General features: G+C 46.5%; 1 protein-coding gene across 1 annotated transcript in view; it reads right to left on the reverse strand.

Moving 5' to 3' along the window:
- Positions 1 to 16,546, reverse strand: part of LOC119566013 (deleted in malignant brain tumors 1 protein) — a 93,473-nt gene extending 76,927 nt beyond the window's left edge. The window contains 3 exon segments of the mRNA XM_043545716.1: positions 10,650 to 10,899; positions 10,902 to 10,963; positions 16,190 to 16,546. Coding sequence (XP_043401651.1) covers positions 10,650 to 10,899; positions 10,902 to 10,963; positions 16,190 to 16,454 — 577 coding nt within the window. The 5' untranslated portion in view covers positions 16,455 to 16,546.
- Positions 16,547 to 22,292: the final 5,746 nt, after the last annotated feature.

Raw genomic sequence — 22,292 nt, forward strand, 5'->3', positions numbered from 1 at the left:
ATGGCCAAGGGCTCTGCAATCACATCCGCCAACTCCTTTAGCACTCTTGGATGCAGCGCATCCGGCCCCATGGACTTGTGCTCGTCCAGCTTTTCTAAATTGTCCCGAACCACTTCTTTCTCCACAGAGGGCTGGTCACCTCCTCCCCATGCTGTGCTGCCTAGAGAGGTAGTCTGAGAGCTGACCTTGTTCGTGAAGACAGAGGCAAAAAAAGCATTGAGTACATTAGCTTTTTCCACATCCTCTGTCACTAGGTTGCCTCCCTCATTCAGTAAGGGGCCCACACTTTCCTTGACTTTCTTCTTGTTGCTAACATACCTGAAGAAACCCTTCTTGTTACTCTTAACATCTCTTGCTAGCTGCAACTCCAGGTGTGATTTGGCCTTCCTGATTTCACTCCTGCATGCCCAAGCAATATTTTTATACTCTTCCCTGGTCATTTGTCCAGTCTTCCACTTCTTGTAAGCTTCTTTTTTATGTTTAAGATCAGCAAGGATTTCACTGTTAAGCCAAGCTGGTCGCCTGCCATATTTACTATTCTTTCTACACATCGGGATGGTTTGTCCCTGTAACCTATAAGGATTCTTTAAAATACAGCCAGCTCTCCTGGACTCCTTTCCCCCTCATGTTATTCTCCCAGGGGATCCTGCCCATCAGTTCCCTGAGGGAGTCAAAGTCTGCTTTTCTGAAGTCCAGGGTCCGTATTCTGCTGCTCTCCTTTCTTCCCTGTGTCAGGAGCCTGAACTCGACCATCTCATGGTCACTGCCTCCCAGGTTCCCATCCACTTTTGCTTCCCCTACTAATTCTTCCCGGTTTGTGAGCCGCAGGTCAAGAAGAGCTCTGCCCCTAGTTGGTTCCTCCAGCACTTGCACCAGGAAATTGTCCCCTACACTTTCCAAAAACTTCCTGGATTGTCTGTGCACCGCTGTATTGCTCTCCCAGCAGATATCAGGGTGACTGAAGTCTCCTATGAGAACCAGGGCCTGCGATCTAGTAACTTCCATGAGTTGCTGGAAGAAAGCCTCGTCCACCTCATCCCCCTGGTCCGGTGGTCTATAGCAGACTCTTACCACGACATCACCCTTGTTGCTCACACTTCTAAACTTAATCCAGAGACACTCAGGTTTTTCTGCAGTTTCATACTTGAGCTCTGAGCTGTCATACTGCTCCCTTACATACAGTGCAACTCCCCCACCTTTTCTGCCCTGCCTGTCCTTCCTGAACAGTTTATATCCATCCATGACAGTACTCCAGTCATGTGAGTTATCCCACCAAGTCTCTGTTATTCCAATCATATCATAATTCCTTGACTGTGCCAGGACTTCCAGTTTATAGAATCATAGACTATCAGGGTTGGAAGGGACCTCAGGAGGTCATCTAGTCCAACCCCCTGCTCAAAGCAGGACCAGCCCCCAATTAGATCCCTAAATGGCCCCCTCAATGATTGAACTCACAACGCTGGGTTTAGCAGGCCAATGCTCAAACCACTGAGCTATCCCTCCCCCCAAGTTCTCCCTGCTTGTTTCCCAGGCTTCTTGCATTTGTGTATAGGCACTTGAGATAACTCGCTGATCGTCCCTCTTTCTCAGTATGAGGCAGGAGCCCTGCCCTCTCGAGCGCTCCTGCTCGTGCTTCCTCCTGGTATCCCACTTCCCCACTTACCTCAGGGCTTTGGTCTCCTTCTCCTGGTGAACCTAGTTTAAAGCCCTCCTCACTAGGTTAGCCAGCCTGCTTGCGAAGATGCTCTTCCCTCTCTTCGTTAGGTGGAGCCCGTCTCTACCTAGCACTCCTCCTTCTTGGAACGCCATCCCATGGTCAAAGAATCCAAAGCCTTCTCTCCGACACCACCTGCGTAGCCATTCATTGACTTCCACGATTTGACGGTCTCTACCCAGGCCTTTTTGCTTCCACGGGGAGGATGGACAAGAAGACCACTTGCACCTCAAACTCCTTTTATCCTTCTTCCCAGAGCCACGTACTCTGCAGTGATCCGCTCAAGGTCATTCTTGGCAGTATCATTGGAGCCCACGTGGAGAAGCAGGAAGGGGTAGTGATCCGAGGGCTTGATGAGTCTCTGCAGTCTCTCCGTCACATCGTGAATCCTAGCTCCTGGCAAGCAGCAGACTTCTCGGTTTTCCCTGGTCAGGGCGGCGGATAGATGACTTGGTCCCCCTGAGGAGAGAGTCCCCGACCACCACCACCCACCTCCTCCTCTTGGGAGCGGTGGTCGTGGAACCCCCAACCCTAGGACAGTGCATCTCATGCCTTCCAATCAGAGGAGTCTCCTTCTGTTCCCTTCCCTCAGATGTATCCTCTAGTCCACTCTCCGCATTAGTAGCTGTGGAGAGAAATGAAAACGGTTACTTACCTGTATCTGCGTTGCTGGTACATGGACGCTCCCCTTTCTTCTTCTGGAGGTCACATGCTGCCAAATTTCTTCACCATCCTCCTGTCCCCGCTGCACAGCTTGCTCTGAATCTTCAGAACGTTGTGCCCGTAGAAGCATATCCTGACGTCTGTCCAGGAAATCTTCAGTTTCTCTTTTGCAACGCAGGGTCGACACCTGTTGCTCCAGACCTTGAACCTTCTCTTCCAATATGGAGACCAGCTTGCATTTGAACTGAGATAGGTGACTGAGAAGGGGAGAGGGAACTGAGGGACTGGCAAAGGAGGAGGCAGAGAGGAGTGGTGGAAGGCAAGAGATGTTAAGAGTAACAAGAAGGGTTTCTTCAGGTATGTTGGCAACAAGAAGAATGTCAAGGAAAGTGTGGGCCCCTTACTGAATGAGGGAGGCAACCTCGTGACAGAGGATGTGGAAAAAGCTAATGTACTCAATGCTTATTTTGCCTCTGTCTTCACGAACAAGGTCAGCTCTCAGACTACCTCTCTAGGCAGCACAGCATGGGGAGGAGGTGACCAGCCCTCTGTGGAGAAAGAAGTGGTTCGGGACAATTTAGAAAAGCTGGAAGAGCACAAGTCCCTGGGGCCGGATGTGCTGCATCCGAGAGTGCTAAAGGAGTTGGCGGATATGATTGCAGAGCCATTGGCCATTATCTTTGAAAACTCATGGCGATCGGGGGAGGTCCCAGATGACTGGAAAAAGGCTAATGTAGTGCCCATCTTTAAAAAAGGGAAGGAGGAGGATCCTGGGAACTACAGGCCAGTCAGCCTCACCTCAGTCCCTGGAAAAATCATGGAGCAGGTCCTCAAGGAATCAATTCTGAAGCACTTAGAGGAGAGGAAAGTGATCAGGAAGAGTCAGCATGGATTCACCAAGGGCAAGTCATGCCTGACTAATCTAATTGCCTTCTATGATGAGATAACTGGCTCTGTGGATGAGGGGAAAGCAGTGGATGTGTTGTTCCTTGACTTTAGCAAAGCTTTTGACATGGTCTCCCACAGTATTCTTGCCAGCAAGTGAAAGAAGTATGGGCTGGATGAATGGACGATAAGGTGGATAGAAAGCTGGCTAGATTGTCGGGCTCAACGGGTAGTGATCAATGGCTCCATGTCTAGTTGGCAGCCAGTATCAAGTGGAGTGCCCCAGGGGTCGGTCCTGGGGCCGGTTTTGTTCAATATCTTCATAAATGATCTGGAGGATGGCGTGGATTGCACCCTCAGCAAGTTTGCAGATGACACTAAACTGGGAGGAGTGGTAGATATGCTGGAGGGTAGGGATAGGATACAGAGGGCCCTAGACAAATTGGAGGATTGGGCCAAAAGAAATCTGATGAGGTTCAACAAGGACAAGCGCAGAGTCCTGCACTTAGGATGGAAGAATCCAATGCACCGCTACAGACTAGGGACAGAATGGCTAGGCAGCAGTTCTGCAGAAAAGGACCTAGGGGTTACAGTGGATGAGAAGCTGGATATGAGTCAACAGTGTGCCCTTGTTGCCAAGAAGGCCAATGGCATTTTGGGATGTACAGGTAGGGGCATTGCCAGCGGATCGAGAGACGTGATCGCTCCCCTCTATTCGACATTGGTGAGGCCTCATCTGGAGTACTGTGTCCAGTTTTGGGCCCCACACTACAAGAAGAATGTGGAAAGATTGGAAAGAGTCCAGCGGAGGGAAACAAAAATGATTAGGGGACTGGAACACATGACTTATGAGGAGAGGCTGAGGGAACTGGGGATGTTTAGTCTTCAGAAGAGAAGAATGAGGGGGGATTTGATAGCTGCTTTCAACTACCTGAAAGGAGGTTCCAAAGAGGATGGATCTAGACTGTTCTCAGTTGTAGCTGATGACAGAACAAGGAGTAATGGTCTCAAGTTGCAGCGGGGGAGATTTAGGTTGGATAATAGGAAAAACTTTTTCACTAGGAGGGTGGTGAAACACTGGAATGCGTTACCTAGGGAGGTGGTGGAATCTCCTTCCTTAGATATTTTTAAGGTCAGGCTTGACAAAGCCCTGGCTGGGATGATTTAGTCGGGGATCGGTCCTGCTTTGAGCAGGGGGTTGGACTAGATGACCTCCTGAGGTCCCTTCCAACCTTGATATTCTATGATTCTGTAAGGCAGAGAGTTGTGGAATTAGTGGTGAGACACTAATGGATTTGGGTGTGATGGAAATGTGAGAGACTGGAAGGGTAAGAACTGAGGGGCTTGGTGGGAGGGTAACTACAGTATTTAGAAAGAAGGCCTGGGGGGCAAGAGAGACTAGTATTAGGGTTGAGGGAACTGAAGGACTGGTAAGGGAGGAGGTAGGGATGAGAGGAGGACAACTGGGAGAATGGACTGAAGAGAATGGGAAGATAAATGGACCAACTGAAGAAGAGAGACCCGAAGCACAGTGAGTCCCTCAGTTCCTTCCAATTAAAAACAGATTTATAAAACACTTAGGTGGTCATATGACATGGCAATGACTACCCAACATGGCTTTGGCAAATTAAAATCATGTCTCATTTATCTATTCAAATTCTTTAAATGTCTACTGTATAGTAGATAAGGGAAAACTAGTTGACAATTTCTTTGGAGTTTCAAAAACCTTTGCCAAAATCATTCTCAAGAGGCTATCAAGAAAACAAAGACGTCAGGGGGTGAAAGGTAAAGTTCTGCCATGAATCAGAAGTTGTCTGAGGCAGAAAGCAAAGAGCAGGAAAAAACTGTCAGTTTTCATTGTGGGGAAAGTTTAAGGGTGGGGTGTCATTATGCCTGGCATTATTTAAAATATTTATTGCGTCCTTCAATTTTAGGTGGGGACTCACTTCTCCTGTTGGGATAGTGTAACTGTTTGGATGGAACCACAACAGTTCCATAAGGCTCTGAGGGCCAGGATTGTTCTTCAGCAGCCCACTGTGTCAGCAGATTGATGGAATTTTACACTCATTTGTCCTCAGCTGTTGATAGAGTGGGCACTAGGAACTCTCTTCTACTTTTGGCCTCACAGGTCACCTTGGCTCCAATTTGATTCCTCATGACAGATTTTTTTGAAATCTTTTATGCCATATATGTGAAAGTAGCAGAGAAATTGTTTTTTGCCTCCCTAGAGCATCCATAAAATCTCAGGCTTTAGATTTACTTTGAGAGATGGTTATCTTGGTTATTCCAAGCTACCTCCTTTTTGCTGTTCATTTGAGTACCTCTTACTATGAGGAATTGTGGGTATGTGTAAAATTTCTTGGATGTGATCAGTCATCTGCCCCTGTATGAGGAGAGTATGTGCTTGAGGGGACAAACTACTTATTTTCTTGTGTTTTAGCTGGTATCATTCTTGAGAAACTGGAAGCCCTTCAGATATCAACTTGTGCTTGAGAACAATGTCCTTCTTGCCAGGGGAAGATGTGTGGGGAAACATTAGGTCTTTTTTGGTGTGGACTTTGTCAACACTTCCTTACAGGAGGCCAGGTAGCCTGTTTCTCTTAAAGAAGCATATGGTCAACCTTCTTCAAAAAGTAAGTATACTTCATATTGACAATCTTAACAACTCTGGTCACGTATCAAATTTTGCACTTTGAGTCAAAATTTCTGAAAAGGTAGTGACAAGCTCCCTCAGATCCTTTACCTTTGTCAATCTAGTTATTGACTTGGTATGACACAAACAGTTCTGTTGGCACTGGTGGATGACCTCTCCCTGACAGGTTTCAGAGTGGTAGCCGCATTAGTCTGTATCAGCAAAAAGAACGAGGAGTAGTTGTGGCACCTTAGAGACTAACAAATTTATTTGAGCATAAGCTTTCATGGGCTAAAACCCATTTCATTGGATGCATGCAGTGGAAAATACAGTAGGAAGATATAGATATACACAGAGAACATGAAAAAATGGGTGTTGCCATACCCACTATGACGAGAGAGATCAGTTAAGCTGAGCTATTATCAGCAGGAGAAAAAAAACACCTTTTGTAGTGATAATCAGGATGGCCCATTTCCAACAGTTGACAAGAAGGTGTGAGTAACAGTGTGGGGGGGGGGGAATAGTGGCTGAAGACCAGGTATTCATAATGGTATTACATGTCTGTCATCTGCCTTTGATACTACTGACCATGATAAATGGACTCACGTACACATCATAGTAGGGGTGGATGGGACTGCTCTCAGGTCATTCTGTTCCTACCTTGCTGAGGGATCCTAGAGGGTGATGTGGGTCAATTGCTACTCTGCCCTCTGGGCCCCATCATGCCACCTCTGTTCAATGCATGCCTGAAGCTGTTGAGCAGATTAGTGAGGAGATCTGAGCTTTGTCTCCATTTTACCTGACCCCAGCAGAAGGGGTAATTGTGCTGGGGCATGGATGCGGGAAAACTGGCTAAGACTCAGTTCAGATACTATTGAGGTGATACTGGTTGGTTATGGAAAAGCAACAGGAATATTGCCCTTCTTGATCAGGGATGGTGCTGACCATTCGTTGACTGGTTTTCCAAGCTGGGGATTTGGTTAAACTCTTAACTACTGCTACTAATGAATCAGGGAGCCGCACCTGCAGGTTAGGTTTCTGTTTGTAAATTAAAACAAACAGTTAGGAGGCTGAGACAATTTAATTCTGATGTGGACCTTACAATAGTCACCTGTGTCTTTGTCACTGTATGTACTCTACCTGGGGCTATATCCTAAATATCCTAAATATGTCAGGAACCTGTTAGCAGCATTTCTTTTCATGACTCCATTTATACTGTGGTCTGTGATCTGCACTAGGCTTCCAGGTTAACATCCAAGATGTTGGTTTTGACCTACAATTAGTATGCACATTTCATGTACCATTATACATATTCACATGTAGTTTAGACAATTTTCATGCATTAATTATGTAACTCACCGCTATGCCTCGGGCCCAGGCTCACAAAAGGTACCTTATGCACCGAAGTCCCATTGAAGTCAATGGGCTTTAACCTTTTTCACAATTGTGGTTTTGCACAAATGGTGTCCTGCCCATTCTTTTTTCTGGCAGTGTGAACATGTTCAGATAAGCCCAGTTTACCAAGCAACCCAGATTGCTCTGCATCCCTGTGGAGACTGATCTGTCCCTACTGTTATGTACCGTGCTACCAATTACTGTGTCATTTAAAAATGCTGGAAGAGTGGCTATGCCCCTCCTCTCATCCCTAGCCTGTTCTCAGCTGGGCACTCAGCAGCAGAGTCACAGAGCTTAGGTGCTTAAATCCCACTTTAGATGTCTAAATCCAGCATTTAGGAGCCACTGGCAGTGACAGAATCCCTGCTCAGCAGCCATCTACCCCTGAGGCACCTAACTTCCCAGCTAAGCCCCTGCATTTTCACTGTAAAAGGCCCCTGGGCACCTAAGTTGCTGCTTCAGCACATGTGTACTGTTGCCTCAGGCAGAAGCCTGGATACCTATCTCATGCCTAACACCCAGCGGGATTCTCCAACTAGACCTGGCCCTGCCTATATTATCTGGGAGGCCTGGCCTGGAAGGTGTGCTCAGAACATGCTTAACTCCACATACTTTGCCCCTCTGCCATGTACATTGGCCAAACTGGACTGTCTCTACTCAAAAGGATAAATGGACACAAATCAGACATCAAGACTAGAAACATTCAAAAACCAGTAGGAGAGCACTTCAGTCCCCCTGGACACTCAGTAACAGACTAAAAAGTGGCCATTCTTCAACAAAAAAAACTTCAAAAACAGACTCCAATGAGAAACTGCAGAGCTGGAATTCATTTTCAAACTGGACACTATCAAGCTGGGTCTGAATAGAGACTGGGAGTGGCTGGCTCACTACAAAAAGTAAGTTCCCCCCTTTTTGGTATTCATGCTTTCTTGTCAACTGTTGGGAGTAGGCCACATCCACCCTGATTGAATTGGCCTCGTTAGCACTGGTCTTCCACTTGGTCAGGTAACTCCCATCTTTTCATGTGTTAGTATATTTACACCTGCCTACTGTAATTTCCACTCCATGCATCTGAAGAAGTGGGTTGTAGCCCATGAAAGTTTATGCCCAAATAAATTTGTTAGTCTCTAAGGTGCCACAAGTCCTCCTTGTTGTTCTCGCTGATACAGACTAACACGGCTACCCCTCTGAAACCTGACCATTTGGGTATCATGTCAGGGCTCCCAGGCTATCCTGTTGAAGCTCTCACTGTATGTTAAATAATTAAATATGCCTGGGGCCAAAGAGGGAGTGAAAATGACTTTGTACTTCAGGCACTCAAGTAATGGAATTGAACCAGGCCTCTCCTACTTCCATAGGTAAGTGCCCTAACCATTGGGCCAGAGGTTACGTGTAAGGCCTCAGTCTTGTTGTGTGTGTGGAGCTACTCACGCACTACTGACTCCAGAAGAGGGTTCACAGCTGTGAATCCCAAACAGAGATTGCCACCTCTCTCCAGCCCAGACTTAGGCACCTAACTCCCTTTGAGGGACAGGGTTTAGGACATACCTCTCTCCTTAGCGTCTTCGCTAGCTTAGGCAGCTTCTCACTCAACTTGCTGGCTGTTGTGAATCCCATTCTGGGGCATCTGACTTTTCCCATGCATTGTACAGGGAGCCTGGGTGCCTAAAAATCAGTCTTTGTGAATTCTGCTGGGTGATGAGGCACCTAAAAGTTAGGCGTAACACCTAAATCCCCTCAGGAAACTAACCCACAGGCTCCTTTAGGGCCATTTACACCCTATTTTGAAAATGCAAAGCATATCCAAAAGCGGGCTGATCTCTAGCTGCCGAAGCTTCTAATTTCGACTGTACAAACTACTGAAAATTCTTACTATGTTGCATTAAAACAAAACAAAATGAGAAGTGGAGATGAGAGATTTAAAAACAAATGTACAGCTTGGAGAGGGTGAAGAGGCAGAGAAAGAAACCAATCTCCTGGTTAAAGAGAAGGGGAAGGGACAGAAATATGGAAATTTTCCAAGCACTATTTTCACATAAATGCTAGTTAAGACAGTGGAGAGAAAGAACAGTTTTTGTAACACTGATGGAAAAGGTAATATCTACAATGCTTAAAAAAACCCACTTGTTTCCCACAGGAATCAGGTGAGATGCAATAGAAGGACTTAATAGAGGTGATTAGAAAAGAATAATAAATTTCACTCTTTATACAAAAGGCTTCATTGTGGAAGTAGCGGAGGATACAGCTTTAGGGCTGGATTCTTCTCCAATTGAAGGCTGAGGGAATTTTGCTATTGACTTTAATGGTACAAGGATTGAGCTCTTGAGTGTTTAAGTTCAAAGAAAAATGCTCTACCATTTTTGAAACACCTCTGCCCACTTGTCACGGGAAGGAAGGAAAACCTAATCCACTGGCCAAGAAGACTCAAGAAGACATAAGCGAATGAGATAGCTGCTTTGGAAACAATGCATGGAGTGAAGCTGTTTCTCCAGCATGTGGTGGTAAGAGGAGCTGTGCTGTCCATCCCTGAAACACCCACATAACAGTTCAGAGAAGAATGCACTAACAATCAAATCACCAATATTGAAAGGAATTAACCACCATTTGGCTAGGGAGGAGTCTACCTCGGAATCTCTGCCTTCTTATGATGGGCTCCTTCATGCCAAGACTGGAATTTGCATAATTCAGAACCTTTACAAATCACAGCAGTTACACCAGGATTTCCTCATTAGCCAGTGATATAAATGGCAACAGATACAGAAGTTAATCCAGATTGTATTCATTTCTTCCTCAGGTCATAGAAATGTGATACACACATGGGCGGTGGGTGAATGGCTGGCTTGGGGAGGCAAGCCACAGCCCCGCCCTTTCTGCCCAAGGCCACGCCCCTTCTTCACCCACCGGAACCCAGCCCCCGTTGTGGCCACTGGCCCCTGTCCTGCACCCCCAGCCTCCCACCCCAACCCCCACCCTATTATGGCCGCTAGCCCCTGCCCAAGGCTAGCGCCTCCCGCTCCCCCAGCAGCACCAGACAGCCGTGTGGCCCCAGCTCCCCCTCCATTGGCCCCCAGAGTGCCAGGCAGCCCCAGCTGCTCCAGCAGCCCGGCAGCTGCGCAGCCCCAGATCCACTGCAGCCCCCAGAGCAGCCGGGCAACCACGCCGCGGCTCCAGCGGTCAATGGCTCCAGCCCCTGGAGCAACCTGGCATCCGCGCCATGGCCCCAGCCTTCCTGGCCTGCTGGGCATGGGCAGGGCCACCCCTGGTTTTTTGGAAAGGCAATGCCTTCCCTTGCCTATGTTACCCGTCGCCCACGGATACACATCATTTTGCTTTGAGGGAGTTGGATGGCTGATTTCTTACCGGAACAGAGCACTCCAGCAGCATAAGGGCAGGATTTCAATTCCCATCCTCCATGTTTGCAGTCCCAGAGAGCTGACTCGTTACCATGACAAATGACTTCTGTCAGCCAAGTCAGTCCAGAATGTTCTCCAAAAATTAAAGCTTCAGATGTGGCAACAGGAGATCCACATACCAGCTGTTTACAAACGACTGAATGATACTGTCGCTCTGTTTCATCATCATCACACACCATACCCCACTGATCCTGGGTAGTTTAACCTCCACTCTCCCAGCACAGGGGCTGCCTCCATCCACCAGCCTCAGAATATCAGCACCTTCAGACAGATACAGAACAGGGTTACAAGAGAGAGCATCCTTATTGTTGTCAATTATCCCCTCTGGCTCTGTCAATATCATGAATCAAATCCCAGAGTGGGCTTCATCTCCCCTCTCCCAGTCATGTCCCTCACTATAATCAGACGATGGAAGGCAGGGGTCAGCAGCGTGTCTGTACACAGACACAAGTGTCCATGGTAAAAATTGAGGTCCGTGGTAATTTTAAAAAAATTTGAAAGACTGAATGACAACCTCCCCCACAATCAGACATCAAGAATTATAACATTCAAAAACCAGTTGGAGAACACCTCAATCTCTCGATTACAGACCTAAAAGTGGCAATTCTTCAACAAAAAAACTTCAAAAACAGACTCCAATGAGAGATTGCTGAATTGGAATTAATTTGCAGACTGGATACAATTAACTTAGGCTTGAATAGAGACTGGGAATGGATGGGTCATTACACAAAGTAAAACTATTTCCCCATGTTTATTTCCCTTCCTACTGTTCTTGTAAAGTGCTGGAAATGGCCCACCTTGATTATCGCTACAAAAGGTTCCCCCCCCCCTCCACTCTCCTGCTGGTAATAGCTCACCTTTCCTGATCACTCTGGTTACAGTGTGTATGGTAACACCCATTGTTTCATGTTCTCTGTGTATATAAAATCGTCCTACTAGTATTTTCCACTGTATGCATCCGATGAAGTGAGCTGTAGCTCACGGAAGCTTATGCTCAAATAAATGTGTTAGTCTCTAAGGTGCCACAAGTACTCTGGAATAACAGAGACCTGGTGGGATAACTCACATGACTGGAGTACAGTCATGGATGGTTATAAACTGTTCAGGAAGGACAGGCAGGGCAGAAAAGGTGGGGGAGTAGCACTGTATGTAAGGGAGCAGTATGACTGCTCAGAGCTCCGGTACGAAACTGTGGAAAAACCTGAGTGTCTCTGGATTAAGTTTAGAAGTGTGTGCAACAAGAGTGATGTCGTGGTGGGAGTCTGCTATAGACCACCGGACCAGGGGGATGAGGTGGATGAGACTTTCTTCCGGCAACTCACGGAAGCTACTAGATCGCATGCCCTGATTCTCATGGGTGACTTTAATTTTCCTGATATCTGCTGGGAGAGCAATACAGCGGTGCATAGACAATCCAGGAAGTTTTTGGAAAGCGTAGGGGACAATTTCCTGGTGCAAGTGCTAGGGGAGCCAACTAGGGGGGGCGCTTTTCTTGACCTGCTGCTCACAAACCGGGTAGAATTAGTGGGGGAAGCAAAAGTGGATGGGAATCTGGGAGGCAGTGACCATGAGTTGGTTGAGTTCAGGATCCTGACGCAGGGAAGAAAGGTAAGCAGCAGGATACGGACCCTGGACTTCAGGAAAGCAGACTTCGACTCCCTCAGGGAACAGATGGCCAGGATCCCCTGGGGGACTAACATGAAGGGGAAGGGAGTCCAGGAGAGCTGGCTGTATTTCAAGGAATCCCTGTTGAGGTTACAGGGACAAAGCATCCCGATGAGTCGAAAGAATAGTAAATATGGCAGGCGACCAGCTTGGCTTAATGGTGAAATCCTAGCGGATCTTAAACATAAAAAAGAAGCTTACAAGAAGTGGAAGGTTGGACATATGACCAGGGAAGAGTATAAAAATATTGCTCGGGCATGTAGGAAAGATATCAGGAGGGCCAAATCGCACCTGGAGCTGCAGCTAGCGAGAGACGTCAGGAGTAACAAGAAGGGTTTCTTCAGGTATGTTGGCAACAAGAAGAAAGCCAAGGAAAGTGTGGGCCCCTTACTGAATGAGGGAGGCAACCTAGTGACAGAGGATGTGGAAAAAGCTAATGTCCTCAATGCTTTTTTTGCCTCTGTTTTCACTAACAAGGTCAGCTCCCAGACTGCTGCGCTGGGCATCACAGAATGGGGAAGAGATGGCCAGCCCTCTGTGGAGATAGAGGTGGTTAGGGACTATTTAGAAAAGCTGGACGTGCACAAGTCCATGGGGCCGGACGAGTTGCATCCGAGAGTGCTGAAGAAATTGGCGGCTGTGATTGCAGAGCCCTTGGCCATTATCTTTGAAAACTCGTGGCGAACGGGGGAAGTCCCGGATGACTGGAAAAAGGCTAATGTAGTGCCAATCTTTAAAAAAGGGAAGAAGGAGGATCCTGGGAACTACAGGCCAGTCAGCCTCACCTCAGTCCCTGGAAAAATCATGGAGCAGGTCCTCAAAGAATCAATCCTGAAGCACTTACATGAGAGGAAAGTGATCAGGAACAGTCAGCATGGATTCACCAAGGGAAGGTCATGCCTGACTAATCTAATCGCCTTTTATGATGAGATTACTGGTTCTGTGGATGAAGGGAAAGCAGTGGATGTATTGTTTCTTGACTTTAGCAAAGCTTTTGACACGGTCTCCCACAGTATTCTTGTCAGCAAGTTAAGGAAGTATGGGCTGGATGAATGCACTATAAGGTGGGTAGAAAGCTGGCTAGATTGTCGGGCTCAACGGGTAGTGATCAATGGCACCATGTCTAGCTGGCAGCCGGTGTCAAGTGGAGTGCCCCAGGGGTCGGTCCTGGGGCCGGTTTTGTTCAATATCTTCATAAATGATCTGGAGGATGGTGTGGATTGCACTCTCAGCAAATTTGCGGATGATACTAAACTGGGAGGAGTGGTAGATACGCTGGAGGGGAGGGATAGGATACAGAAGGACCTAGACAAATTGGAGGATTGGGCCAAAAGAAATCTGATGAGGTTCAACAAGGACAAGTGCAGAGTCCTGCACTTAGGACGGAAGAATCCAATGCACCGCTACAGACTAGGGACCGAATGGCTAGGCAGCAGTTCTGCGGAAAAGGACCTAGGGGTGACAGTGGACGAGAAGCTGGATATGAGTCAGCAGTGTGCCCTTGTTGCCAAGAAGGCCAATGGCATTTTGGGATGTATAAGTAGGGGCATAGCGAGCAGATCGAGGGACGTGATCGTTCCCCTCTATTCGACACTGGTGAGGCCTCATCTGGAGTACTGTGTCCAGTTTTGGGCCCCACACTACAAGAAGGATGTGGATAAATTGGAGAGAGTCCAGCGAAGGGCAACAAAAATGATTAGGGGTCTAGAGCACATGACTTATGAGGAGAGGCTGAGGGAGCTGGGATTGTTTAGTCTTCAGAAGAGAAGAATGAGGGGGGATTTGATAGCTGCTTTCAACTACCTGAAAGGGGGTTCCAAAGAGGATGGCTCTAGACTGTTCTCAATGGTAGCAGATGACAGAACGAGGAGTAATGGTCTCAAGTTGCAATGGGGGAGGTTTAGATTGGATATTAGGAAAAACTTTTTCACTAAGAGGGTGGTGAAACACTGGAATGCGTTACCTAGGGAGGTGGTAGAATCTCCTTCCTTAGAGGTTTTTAAGGTCAGGCTTGACAAAGCCCTGGCTGGGATGATTTAACTGGGAATTGGTCCTGCTTCGAGCAGGGGGTTGGACTAGATGACCTTCTGGGGTCCCTTCCAACCCTGATATTCTATGATTCTATGATTCTTTTCTTTTTACAGATACAGACTAAGACGGCTGCTACTCTGAAACCTCCCCCACAATGTCTGTCACTAAGTATGGTAATTTTGTCAAGTGTCTGTCACACAACATAGTGGTGCCAACCCCTGGTGGAAGGTGTTGCCTTCTGAATCCCACTCATCTTCTCCTGTACCATCCAGCTGGGCTGTTGCATATTGAGCATAGTCACAGCCGAAAGATACACAGCAATGTTTCTGGCAGCCCGCAAGAGACCTTTCACTAGATCCAATTCCTCCAGACACCAAGTACCTTCCTTTCCCTCCAAATCACTGTAAAACATTCTCATTGGGAACCAGCAAACCTCCCCTTTACCTGAGCACCTGCAGTTACCCACTGCATCAGCCACCCCCACCAGCGGTTGAATCGCTTGCTTCTCACAGAACTCCCCAGCAAGGGGGCATTTCAGAAAAAAGTAAGGGGTGTGGGAATTATGTCAGCTTATAGACCTTTATATAGGATAGTCTGTCCTGCAAAGGCTTGGTGGCGCTGGAAGACGTTATGGGACATATATCAAAAGTTGGGGGTGGGGGCAACTGCTCCACTTGCAAATGGTTCCCCTACTCCCCAGCCTGCCCGTTTCCCTCATCACCCTCCCCTAATCAGTGCCGTGCATGACCTCTCTTCCCTGCTCACCCATCCTTCCTGTACCCAGTCAGTGGATCTCCCTCACGCCCACTGCTGCCCCTTTCCCTCCCCAGTCATTGCCCAGAGAGTAGGGTAACTAGATTTTCAAAGTGAAAAGACAGACATTTGACTCAGGTTAGGAGGCTGGGAAGTTTCCTACAGGATGGTTTAGTGTGGGTCAGAGAGGGGCATACAGGAAGAATTTGGCAGTTGGGGGAGAGGGTTGGAGTGAGAAAAACCAGCCAAAGGCCTCCCTCCTTTAGGGCCAGAGTCTCTTCCCCCAGGCTGCTCCTTTTCAGTCACTCGGGGAATGCAGAGTGGCCAGAGTCTGGTGCTAACTGCCCTGCACAGAATTCTCCCAGAGAAGAAGAGCTCTCAGCTGGTGTAAAGCCAGTGTACCTGGTTCCTATACCAACTCTGGGTGTGGGGAGCATTTAGGGGATGGAAGGAGACCTGCTGGAGTACAGCTACGCACTGCCATTTCCCAGGTGCTCTAAGTCAGAGTGCCATTTCCCAGGTGGTCTAAGTCAGAGCAGTCCCTAGGCCTGCCTCATTCTTCTGTCTTGTACAGAGGAGAGAATCTGGGCCTAATGCTTTTACTTGAGTGGTAATTAGTTCTGGAGTCATTGGGTCTGCTAATAAACAGCTCCGGGCTCACAGTGCTCCAGGAGCAAGATATTTTGTACAATATGCAGATTATTGAGTGAGAACAGTCCCTAATTATTGAAGTACCGGTATATAAACTTTCTCTCTGGTACTTATCTACAGGAGACAGACACAACTTTAGTTTAATTTTCTTTCTATGAGATGACAGTTCTTACTTTTTACATCACTGGTGACTGAAAGCAAAAAAAAATCACTAAAACCTATTGGACCCCCTATTACAACAACCCTTTAGGGTCAGTTTGTCTAAGTTCTATGTAAAAAGAAAAGGAGTACTTGTGGCACCTTAGAGACTAACCAATTTATTTGCGCATAAGCTTTCGTGAGCTACAGCTCACTTCATTCTATGTGTGAACAAAAGCAGGTACTTACCTGCGGTGGAGTGAAAAGAAAGGAGAAGCCAAAGCAACTGAAGAGGGAGAAGTCCCTTCATCGTCACCATGACCCGTCTCCCTCCGACACTGCACAGGTTGCACCTAAACTCCCGGCCAGGGCTTTTCTGCATCTGAGACCACAAAGAAGTGGAAGGGAACTTTATAGATTCAGCTGCTGGCGTCAGTAACAGGAAAAAACAAAGAACTCCTGAAACCTCTGACCCACAGAGCAGTGTGGGGGCCACCTGCAGGCGCACACACATCAGCTACATCAGAAAAGAGGAATTTCTTCGGCTCCTCCTATGGTGGCGTGAGAGCGTCATGCATGGACCACGAAGACCAGTCATGGAAACACAGGTTCTTAAGATTTCCTGTATGGCCCATGTCTATCAATTATAGCAGGTAGTAGAAGTTTTTCGGTTACTCTTTTCTGAGCTGTGAACATCGCCGATGGTGGGGACTCTGCTTTGGCTGTTATAATCAAAGATGATACCATTGATTTTTCTCCGTGCATTTTTTCCGTTCTTTTTACACGATTAAAAAACACTGTAGACAAATGCTAGCCATGCATAACCGATATTGTAGCAACGGTCCCATTTGACGTTTTTGGAATAGAACATTTCAATTTTTCATTTAGCAATTAATTGTATTTCACACTGTTTTTTTAAAGTCTGAATTGGAGCAAAATGTTTTGATTTTAGCAAAATGAAACATTTTGCTTGACCCAAAATGATTTCCCCCCCAGAATTCTGTTTTGTGGGAAATGTTGAATTCTTTGGGTTTTGGTCCATTTTGTTCAAAATTGCAGGATGTCCTGCAAAATGGAACAATCTAACTTTCATTCCTAAGTCATTTGCTGTTGACACTGTTTGACGTTGTATCCAATGTTTCTGTCCTCCCAGCCATTATCTTCAAAACATGCCATCTTGCAGGATGTCAGTTGGCAAGTGCTGAAACCTAATCTGGCTGCTCATGGAGTTCTGCAGCTGCCCTGCATTATTTATTTATTTATTTATTTATTTATTTATTTCCTAGAGGCTTCCTTTAGTGTTAGCAGCAGGAGCCCAGTGTCCATCTGATTTTATAGCTAAAAGGCAAAAGTGTATATATTAGAACTACCAACTTAAATTCATTCACCTCAATACCATCGAAATCACAATACAAAACTTTAAAAATAGATCGCTTTAAGGGTGCAATTATCTGTCTCTGTCTTTAACACCCATTAGCATAACTATAGGTATGGTGGGTTTGGGCATCTGTTTCATTGCAACTGAGCCTTGGAAAAAGACCAGGTTTATGTCCTCAAGTGACAAATGTGGAGAGAAATGGGAGAGTGAGCTCCTGAGACCAGCAGGCTTCTCTTTTAGCCTTCTAGTTCCCTCCCTGCATGACTGAAAGTGCTGCATTTTTTGCAGAAAGCTACCTGCCTGGCAGCTGGCAGTTGCTGGGAAAGAAAGATTTATTCAAGTGGACAAAATGAGGAAAAAAGAAAAGGAAGCCCAGGAAATCCTGGTATGAGTCACTGTCCCTAAAAGGCAAAGGGAACTTGATCAAAAATCAAACTAAAAATGGGAAGTGAATGTGCACTAGTCATGGACATTCTCTTCATTAAAATGCTTCCTCTCCAAAAGCAGTAAAGAATGAAAAGTTTGCTAACTGCTTTGTGCTGACATTACCAGCACCAACAGCAGTGCTCTGGGAAATGCCTGAAACTTCGCTCAACTAGTTTCTACAAGATTTTAGAGAGAGGAAGATGTTAGAATTCTTCTTATTTATGCAGGGTATTACTATAACACCAATTTCACCATAACTTCCTTTATTAAATAAAAAGGCTGAACTGTATTTATACAATTGCTCTAAACATGCCTAAAAAGCCTAAATAATAAGCAATTTACTACACAAACAGGAACAAAACATTGATAAGCATTTGATCAAGATAATTACAAAGAGGATAAACCCAGGAGTGCTTAGACCAATATTGGTCAGCTCCAGCTTGGTCAGGTAGCTATTAACAACGAACCTGTTAAGAGATTATTTTTTTATACTCTTGAGCAAATAAGTGGTGTCATTACCAATTATTTAGCTGGGGACAATGAAAGCAGTTTCTTAGATAGCCAGTTATTTCCTGCACCTGGTACCCAATGAACCATGTTTTATTTCTATTACTTCAGCCCAAACCTTAAATAAGGTAACACTAGTATTCTGAAGGGTCCCTACTTTGAAGTTTATTGCAATAACTTCTTTCTCATGATATCATTCTTTTTTATTACATGCTTTGGGCCTGTGGCTCATGCTAATATCCCAACTCAATTAAAAACCATAGCTCACCTAACTCTAATGTGGGCCTGTATTCCTACAGAAGGGGATCACTCTTAACATCTCATTTTGTGCCCCAAATGGAAAAAGATCTATAACTTGATAGGTCAATATGCTCTGAACGTTTCCACAGTCTAATACATCTTTTTGGAGATGGGGTGACGAGAATGGCATGCAGTATTCAAGGTGTGGGCATACCATGGATTTACATAGTGGGATTTGTGATGTTGCACTCCATATGCTTTATGAAAATACGCTTATGAATATGAATATGACATAACTGGAATATGCTTTATGCAAAATACCTCTCGTAACGTATCATTGAAAAAGTTATAATCTACTGAATGTGTTCATCCTATTTGTATGCATGTATCATTCTTATATGTGAAGTTAGAAATAAGAAGTATGAACTTGTGTTACTGATGTAGTCACACCAGGTGAGGGCCGTTAATGGGCCATTAGGAACTTGATCACTCCCATTTACCAGGACAATTGGCAGCAAATGGCCTTGTTTACCTGAAAGCCTTCCTGTGCATGTGTGGGCCAGCCCATGGGTAATGGAGATTGGGGTCTCACAGAGACATGTGACTATGTCACCTGATGCTGGAATCAATCTTAAACCTTGTACCTTTCCGTTCAGAAGTTGGGGAGGGGGTCAAATGGGGACACAAAACTTCTGCCAAAAATATGAAAGGGGGTGGAGCAGGACAAAGGGGCCTGCCAGTCATGAAAAAGCCCCTGTTTACCAACTAAGATGTCTGCTGGAACTAACAAAGATTGAACCAGGGGAAGGCTTGGGCCCAGACTAGGAAGGAGTCTAGTCTGTGAAAGAAGCGTATTGGAACATCTTTGAGGATGAGTTTCTTAGTGTATTAGGATACATGTAATCAGTTTCTTAGTGTATTAGGCTTACACTTGTGTGTTTTGTTTTATTTTGCTTTGTGACTTACTTTGTTCTGTCTATTACTTAAAACCACTTAAATCCTACTTTTTATACTTAATAAAATCACTTTTGTTTATTAATAAACCCAGTGTAAGTGATTGTTACTAGGGAGGGGGGCAAATTGCTGTGCAATCTCTCTTTCAGTGATAAAGAGGGCAAATATTTATGAGTTTACCCTGTATAAGCTTTCTACAGAGTAAAATGAATTTATTTGGGGTTCAGGCTCCCAAAAAGGTGGTACACTGGGCGCTGGACAAGTCCCTGTTAACTGAAAGAAAAGGAGTACTTGTGGCACCTTAGAGACTAACCAATTTATTTGAGCATGAGCTTTCGTGAGCTACAGCTCACTTCATCGGATGCATACTGTGGAAACTGCAGAAGACATTATATACACACAGAGACCATGAAACAATACCTCCTCCCACCCCACTCTCCTGCTGGTAATAGCTTATCTAAAGTGATCATCAAGTTGGGCCATTTCCAGCACAAATCCAGGTTTTCTCACCCTCCGCCCCCCCACACACAAACTCACTCTCCTGCTGGTAATAGCCCATCCAAAGTGACCACTCTCTTCACAATGTGTATGATAATCAAGGTAGGCCATTTCCTGCACAAATCCAGGTTCTCTCACCCCCTCACCACCCTCCAAAAACCACACACACAAACTCACTCTCCTGCTGGTAATAGCCTATCCAAAGTGACCACTCTCCTTACAACGTGCATGAAAATCAAGGTGGGCCATTTCCAGCACAAATACAGGTTTTCTCACCCCCCCCCCCCTTTTTTTTCCCCCCCAAAAACCACACACACACAAACTCACTCTCCTGCTGGTAATAGCTTATCCAAAGTGACCACTCTCCCCACTGCCCTGCCTCCCTCCTGGACCCCAGTGCCCCTTTCCTTGGGGTGCTGCCCCACAGCAGTGTCCCCACACTCTGGGTCTCCCCTCCTAGGGGAACCCCCAACCCTCTATCCCCACCTTGCCTCAGTGGCTACTGCCAGTCATCATCTCAGGGGCAAACTGCAGTCTGTAATGGCCACTCATCACTGGCAATGGGTTAGGACCGGCTGGTTTTTCCTGCCCTGACTGCATCCTTGGTACCTCCTCAGGCCTTTGCTGCAAGGCCTCACCCTGGGAGGTCATCAGGCCAGAGCTCCCCAGCTCAGCCTGCTCTTTCCCAGCACTGCTGTGTCCAAGGTACCCCTGTCTCTAAGCGGTAGCTAGGTCCTTCTTGCTCCACTGCTGGAGCAAGACTGACTTCCTTCTCCACAGAAGCCCTTAGAATCATAGAAGATTAGAGTTGGAAGAGACCTCAGGAGGTCATCTAGTCCAATCCCCTGCTCAAAGCAGGACCAACCCCAACTAAATCATCCCAGCCAGGGCTTTGTCAAGATGGGCCTTAAAAACCTCTAAGGATGGAGATTCCACCACTTCCCTAGGTAACCCATTCCAGTGCTTCACCACCCTCCTAATGAAATAGTGTTTCCTAATATCCAACCTAGACCTTCCCCACTGCAACCTGAGACCATTGGTTCTTGTTCTGTCATCTGCCACCACTGAGAACAGTCTAGAGCCATCCTCTTTGGAACCTCCTTTCAGGTAGTTGAAAGCAGCTATCAAATCCTCCCTCATTCTTCTCTTCCAAAGACTAAACATCCCCAGTTCCCTCAGCCTCTCCTCATAAGTCATGTGTTCCAGTCCCCTAATCATTTTTGTTGCCCTCCGCTGGGCTCTTTCCAATTTTTCCACATCCTTCTTGTAGTGTGGGGCCCAAAACTGGACACAGTACTCCAGATGAGGCCTCACCACATAAAGGGGAATAATCATTTCCCTTGATCGGCTGGCAATGCTCCTACTAATACAGCCCAATATGCCGTTGGCCTTCTTGGCAACAAGGGCACACTGCTAACTCATATCCAGCTTCTCATTCACTGTAATCCCCAGGTCTTTTTCTGCAGAACTCCTGCTTAGCCAGTCGGTCCCCAGCTTGTAGCGATGCATGGGATTCTTCTTTCCTAAGTGCAGGACTCTGCACTTGTCCTTGTTGAACCTCATCAGATTTCTTTTGGCCCAATCCTCCAATTTGTCTAGTTTACTCTGGACTCTATCCCTACCCTCCACCTGCCTACCTCTCCCCCCAGCTTAGTGTCATCTGTGAACTTGCTGAGGGTGCAATTCATCCCATTATCAAGATTATTAATAAAGATGTTGAACAAAACCTTCCCCAGGACCGACCCCTGGGGCACTCTGCTTGATACCGTCTGCCAACTAGACATGGAGCCATTGTTCACTACCCGTTGAGCCTGACAAACTGGCCAGCTTTCTATCCACCTTATAGTGCATTCATCCAATCCATACTTCTTTAACTTGCTGGCAAGAATGTTGTGGGAGACTGTGTCAAAAGCTTTGCTAAAGTCAAGATATGTCACATGCACCAATTTCCCCATATCCACAGAGCCAGTTCTCTCATCACTGGCCTGGCCAGGTCCTGATTGGCTACCTCAAGCCCGTTCGTGCTTGGCTTCCTGGGGCAGCCCTTTTCCAGGGCTGTTTTTAACCTCTTCCAAACCAGAGCGGGGTGACCGCCTGTCAAGGTTCCTTCCCCACTCTGAATGCTAGGGTACAGATGTGGGGACCTGCATGAAAACCTCCTAAGCTTACTTTTACCAGCTTAGGTTAAAACTTCCTCAAGGTACAAACTATTTTACCCTTTGCCCTTGGACTTTCGCTGCCACCACCAAATGTCTAACACCGGTTACTGGGAAAGAGTTTGTTTGGAAACGTCTTTCCCCCCAAAATCCTCCCAAATCTTACCCCTTTTCTCGGGAATGTTTGAAAAAT

This window comes from Chelonia mydas, chromosome 4, assembly GCF_015237465.2.
Source record: "Chelonia mydas isolate rCheMyd1 chromosome 4, rCheMyd1.pri.v2, whole genome shotgun sequence".
Taxonomy (NCBI): domain Eukaryota; kingdom Metazoa; phylum Chordata; order Testudines; family Cheloniidae; genus Chelonia; species Chelonia mydas.